General features: G+C 27.3%; 1 protein-coding gene across 1 annotated transcript in view; it reads left to right on the top strand.

Annotated features, from left to right (window-relative positions):
* Window positions 1-1142: 1142 nt before the first annotated feature.
* Window positions 1143-6936, top strand: part of LOC106677446 (uncharacterized) — a 13703-nt gene continuing 7909 nt past the window's right edge. The window contains exon 1 of the mRNA XM_014415382.1: window positions 1143-1269. Coding sequence (XP_014270868.1) covers window positions 1143-1269 — 127 coding nt within the window. The remainder of the gene's footprint in view (window positions 1270-6936) is intronic.

Here is a 6936-nt window from a genome sequence, read left to right on the forward strand (position 1 = left end):
TAAACACTGAAGCCATTCCCGTCCCACATTTTATAGTTTTTCCTGTAATTTACATCAACACTTATTTTTACAACAATTCTCAGTCCACTTATGATGAATGGCTGTGAAGTCTGGGGAGTGGCATTCTTTACGAAAAGGAAAAAATTACAATATTTTCAAAATAAAGTCATAAGAATTGTAGTTGATGCTTCTTGGTTTGTAAGAAACAGCCAATTGTATAGGGGATTACAAATAGAGAGAATAGAGGATTACATAAAAAAAAGCTCATGAAGTTCCACTCGCAGTCACCTACAGTTAAAGGAGCAGTAACCTATAACTAGGGAAACCCAACCACGACCCGAAGACTAAAACCCAGGCTGCTGCAGGACAACCTGTTATAGGTTCTATATTTATCAGTTCTGTTATTGTCACTCTAAAATTTTATTTTAACCTAATTCCTTTTTTTTTTTCTTCGTCTTTTTCTTAAATTCACTTTCTTTTTTTCCATTAGAAGACAATTATTTATTTTAATAAATCCATAAATGTCATTGTTTTTGTTATTAACTCTACTTTTATCTGTTATTAAGAATTAATAAATTAAGATTATTTTTTATAATATATATTACTGTTAAAATTATATAAGCTAACAGGTATTATTTTATTATCGATATATATCAATAGAAATGTCGACAGATCAATATTTTTTCAATATCTTCAATAAGCAGGAAACTAAAGCGAAATAATGTAATTCTAAAAACAATATAAACAAATAAAATAATAAACCATAAAAGAAAACTCAATGACAAGATACAAAACAGAATTAAAATATTTTTTTTGGTTTATTTATAATTATTAAATGCAATTTAATAATTAATTTAATGAATTAAAAAGTTCGACAAAAATGGTGTACTTGCGTCACCCTAAGGTGCTGTCGCACTTAACGCCAACCTAGAGAACCATTTATCTAAATGATTTTTCCAAAAACAAATTATAAATAAATAATTAACTGAATGAATTCTTAAATAAATCATTAATAGTAAACAAACTGAAAGCCAGCCCACGAGCCCACTACCCCTAGAACCGCATACCCTACCCCCAACTGCGTCCTACTTCGCCCCCTCCCGGTTACTATAAGAACCTGCAGACCCTCTTCTTCGGCAGAGATGGTGCTCATCCTCTTCGGCCTCTTGGGCCTTCTTTCCGGAGCGACGGCTTGCGTCGGCAACTCTTCCTTTAGCTGCATCAAGGCGAAGCTAGGCAAGGCCGTCTGGAGGATCAACGCCATTCCAGGTTTGTTTAGTTACTCTAGTGGAAGTGTCTGTGGGGTTCTGAATACGAGCAAAGATTTATGTTAAATGTTAAATGTAATTGAAGATAACAGAACAACGTTGTTGGAGGATTACAAAGTCTCGAATAATATCTATTCAGTCAGCGTTTCGCCGATTATAAGCACTGAAAAATATTAGTACCAGCCTATTTTAGCCTATTGTTGTGAGATGCTCTTTCTCTATCCTGTAATTGTGCAAAACTGTGTTTTTGTTCTGGACTTACCTGAATTGGCGAAACGTTGACTGCTCGGTCTTTATTTACTAATAATTGGGAGAATGAAGGCTTGTTTTTGGAATTTTTTGATAGTAGCCAAATGATATTTTTAAGCAATTCTTGCAACTTAAAACTACGAAATAGTGATTTCGAGTTGTATTACTACAATTTTTTTTTTTAAATGCAACAAAACTTGTGTTTTGTTAGACAATCATACATTTCATTTTCCATTTTTCAAAAAATGTACAAATTCAACTAGCAGTTTGTTAGAATGATGATCGAATTGAAATGATGTTTATAAAAAAACTAACTAAATCATCTTCTTCCCATGTATGAAATTAAAAAAAAAATCGAGATATATTTCAAATATACTTAAATAATAATTTCATAGACTCGAATCACTTTTCGTTGTGTAAATAAATTTCGAAAATGACGTAAATATAATACTATAGTTTTGAGTACTGCCCTTTTCTTCTCACAATATCCCTAATGAAATGTGAAATAAAATTTTCATATTACCTTTGGGATAGCCTAGATATATAGTTTCTGAGTTGTTTAAATAAAATTTAAAATTCAGTTTACCTCCATAATAAAACTATTACTTTATTTATTACATATCGGGTTTATCAGGATCGGTGGGCCATATTCTATGAGGTGAACCCACACCTCATTTAGAACAAAACGTTCATAAACACCATGGCGCGATCTCCACAACATTTGGAAAAAAATTGATATTTTATATATATATTTTTTTAAGTAAGTCAGATTTTTGCTGAATACGAAGCATAATAAATTTTAAGTAATTAGATTCCAAATGCGGCATCATAAAGTAGTTGAAATTATCTTTAAAAAATATTTACTTAAGCGTGGCTTCGCTGAAGGCATCGTATGAGGCCTTACAGACGGAAAAATAGGTAGTGCTCAATATTTTTTTTTTAAATCACATTTTACTTGAAAATATTTTTCTAAGTTCACTTTTGGACAAAGGAAAACTTATAAAATTAATATGTTTTAAATTCTTATAAATGAAAAATTCAAACCCCGTCTTCATGGGTATTAGTTTCAGATATCACTTATTTTTTACTTATATCTTCTGTAATATTAAACTAAATATATTAAGCAAGAAATTAACTGAATTCAAGCTAAGATTACTAAATATATAATGAAACTCCGACCAATTAACTCCACTACAGTGAAAATCATATCACTTATATAAAAACGGTATTAGCTGTAGATTGTAATTAACCTAGAAGATAACCCATCAGACCTAGAAAGGTAGATTGAAGTCCACGATAAAAATATTTTTCCCTACTATGAATGGAAGTTTTGAGTTCCATTGTAATTTTTTACTTTGTAATATGAAAAAAAAAATTCTAAATAAACATACAAAAATTCTAATAATTAGTTTATTAGAAGATTGAAAATTAAAAATTTCTTTCAAATTGTTACAAACCAATCAATGTCTTACCTACATCAATACAAGTTCTCAAATTTGATGACAACATAATGTAATTAATTTGTTACTTAAAACACCACATGTAATTGTAATATCAATTTAAAATTTATGTAAAATAACAATAAAATATGTTAATATAATTTTCATTTAAACTTTTCATGTACTCGCTTAAGCTTAAGCAATTCTTGAAATCCTAAAAAATATACAACTATCTTACAAGAAATTCTTGATATGACTTGTCTCTAGAATGACGTGTTAATTTTCTTTTAACCGACTAAAAAAAAAAATTGTTTTTTCGACTAGGAGGACAATATTACTTAAAATAAATAATTTCACCTTCGTTAATGTTAAAATATAATATAGTAGAATATCGTTATATCGAATATATTTCGCGAGCTTAAACAAATTTCAAACAAAGAAAAAAAAAAAGAGATGAAAATACTCAATAAAATGCAGCAACAAAGGTCGTCATCAATTTTATAACTTCGTCTAAATATTTATTTACTATGATTAATATATTTTTTATTTATTTTTTCTGGGCCTAAAAAATAGTTTTAATTTTATATATTTTGATGTTATAAATCAGAATCGTAAAATTTGGATATATATTTGAAATTGAATATTATGTTTGGATCATAACAAGAATGTAGTTGTAAAAATACTCGTGAAATAATTTATGTTTTAGTTAGTGCGTGTAATCTTTTAAAATTTTGTACGTCTTGCTTGAGACGTTTCTTGGTTTCTTGAACTAGAGTTTATATTAAAAAAAAAAAGAAAAAAAGAATATACTTCCCTGCGGAACAACAGCGCATATTTCATGAAACCAAAAATATGCATCTTCTTGTTTCATTTTAATGAATCTATGAGATAAATAAGGTTCTCAGAGCAAAGTAGGTAGAGTTTTATTAAGTTTATAAATAAGCCCTTGAGACCAAATTCTTTCGATCACCCACGTTAAGTCCAGAGAGCAAACTTATTCAGTAGCTTTCTCGAATCAGTAATTCTATTTGTCTGATCAATGTTTGAATGTTTTGCGAAAAACAGTAAAATATTTTAAAAGTTTGATATAATAAACTTTAATAGTTAATTAAACTAATGTTCATGGAGATAAAGCCAAGTTCTTTTATAAATAAAAATTCTTTCTCGAATAAGTAATTCTATTTGTCTAATAAATGTTTGAATGTTTCGCGAAAGATAGTAAAATATTTTAAATGCTTGATATAATAAACTTTAATAGTTAATTAAACTAATATTTATGAAGATCAAGCCAAGTTATTTTATAAATAAAAATTAATCCTTAAAAATGAAAAATTGGTTTTTAAAAAGTAAAAAAAAAGTAATATAAAATGATTTTGAGAAGTATGAAAGTATATATTTTTGACTTATCTGATTAAAAATTACACTATTTTAGTTTTTAAATTACAAGATTTTATACTGCAACTAAAAAAAAAATCTATTAGACTGTATATAAAGTAGTTTATACGACTCCAATATATCCCCTAATTCTATTCGCATCCAATCTGTTCATTGAAAATTACATATACCCAAACAAAGTTGTAAAGATAAATTTTATATTATGTCATATATATGTGATGTAAGTTATATTATCTTACACATTAAAATATTTGAATTGTTATTTTTATTATTCATATCAATGGTCTGGTTAAAGACTATCTAGAAATAACTCCACAAGCCATAAAGTCACACAAGTCATAAAACATTCGGAATCATATTTACTACTTATGTAATGTCACATTATTGTCAATTTTTTTTATATAATTAAAAAAAATGTTTAGAGATATTATTTAAAACCCAAGATTCAATATTAAAATAATATTAATAAATTATATATAAATCAATTTTTTAATAATGTAATTATTGGAAAATAGTTAAGTATTGATCAAGCTTTTTTTTAAAAAAAAAAAAAAAAGGAGTTCATAGGCTATCTTATAAATATGATAAATGCAATCAGTAATCTTTTTGATAAACAAGATTATTTTCATCCATTTTATAAGATCTAGAACATTTCCTGACGTAAGCATCAATTTAATTCAAATGAATAATTAATTCAATTATAAAATCCACTCAGGGGCGTTCCATCACTCACAAGGATTGTTCCTCTGATAGCTCATTATTTTAAATCTCATTCTAAAGTACACAAAACATTTATATATTTCAAACAATAGTCATTATATTAATGACCATGAACAAGTCAGGAATTTTGTTTTATACTTGTTCAATGGAGAGCCTAGAAATTATGTTTTAAGACTGAAGCGACGAATAAATACTAAATTGATAATTGAAGACAAGGTTGGATGAAGGTGTTATGTTACAAACATATAAATCTGAGAGAAAAAGGAATTTAGTTTTATGTTTTCCTATCTTAGACGGGAAAAAATCAGTTAAATTACTGAAAACTACCACAATTTAAGGTCTAAGAATAAAAAAAGATGCAATGTAAGAAGATTTTAAAATTTCTTCAGAACAAAAATATCTATTTGTCCTAAAATGTAACATAATCACTTCATCCAATCCTCTTGAATTATAAGGGCATTAAAAAAAAAAATGTAAAATAAAACTCTGAAACACTGAACTTTATCAACAAATAAATTGTTATTAAGTTTAAAGAATCCATTTTTTCCGTGATTAGGTTAAATTATATATTGGTAATGTTAAATTTACTCAAGTATTAATAAATTGCAGCCATAAAAATGCATAGTTAAAAAACATTAGAATTTAGGATATAAATCGATTTATTTTATTTTTACATGAAAATTTGCTTCGGAATCTAAAATTTTCCCCCTACAATCGGGAAAATACATAATTTAACTAACAGGTATTCTAAACATTAATTTTATTTTTGAATTATAGAAGAGACCAAAAAGTATCTTCAAATCTAAAGTTTATACGAATTCTACACAAATCGACATTTTTTACAACTATCTGTCTCATTTTATATTTAACTTATTTCTGTTGGATTGATACACTGTCTAGAATTTCAAATGAACATACAAAAAATACATTTATAGAGTTTTCCTTGAAAATAAATAAATTACAACATTATATACCCCTAGTAACGGCTGAATAGTGAAGTTTGGAATATTATTTTCTTAATTTCTTTTCTTTTTTGAACAGTGGGAAGGGAAATTTATTCCAGAACAATCGTAACACTTCTTTTTCCAAAAAAGTAACAACTACTTTCCGATTTTTATAAAAGAAAGTGGTTTCCATAGCCCTGGGTGATGTATGGACTATGGAAGAAAAGGAGCGAATAATGCGGAACTAACTTCTGAAACCAGTGGTCGGCCATGACTGGGAGGTGACATCGGACATCTAGTCGATTTTTCTTTTTAGGTCGATACTTTTTGCATTTACTTTTTTTTTTATAAACATTTTTCTTCTGTTCTCTCCTATGACCAATTCACACTTGAAGGGTTGTCGGGGAACTGTTTTCTTTTTTATTGGCTCAGGCGCATGCCGATGGTTTCGGGTGAAGAAGGAACTGAATAAGCGGTTTGCTTCAAAGATCAACCTACTTTTATTTATATACTTTAGATTATTTCGTAATTTTTTTAAAAGAGGTTAGTGAAAAATATAAATAATGCAATTTCACGATATTGATTTCACTCTGAGGTTTTTAGTAATAATATAAAATTAAATTAAAAATGAAATATAATATCGGAATTTTTTTATTAATTTATTTTATTTTATTCATTTAAAAAATTACATGCAATATGGTCCGACCAGATGACATCTATCGGTCGGTGCCAAAATAACACATAAAAATGATAGACATACGTGAAATGTAATTATTACAATTTTGACTATTAGGGCGTTGTGAAGGCTATGCACTTTTTAAGCTAGATAAGTACAATATGAATTCATCTCGAGTGATACAACTACTAAAATGAAAATAAAGTAAAAAATAAAAATAAAATAATAATTATTAAAAAAAAATT

This window comes from Halyomorpha halys, unplaced genomic scaffold (genome assembly GCF_000696795.3).
Source record: "Halyomorpha halys isolate HHAL.00 unplaced genomic scaffold, Hhal_1.1 Scaffold100.1, whole genome shotgun sequence".
NCBI classification, from domain to species: domain Eukaryota; kingdom Metazoa; phylum Arthropoda; class Insecta; order Hemiptera; family Pentatomidae; genus Halyomorpha; species Halyomorpha halys.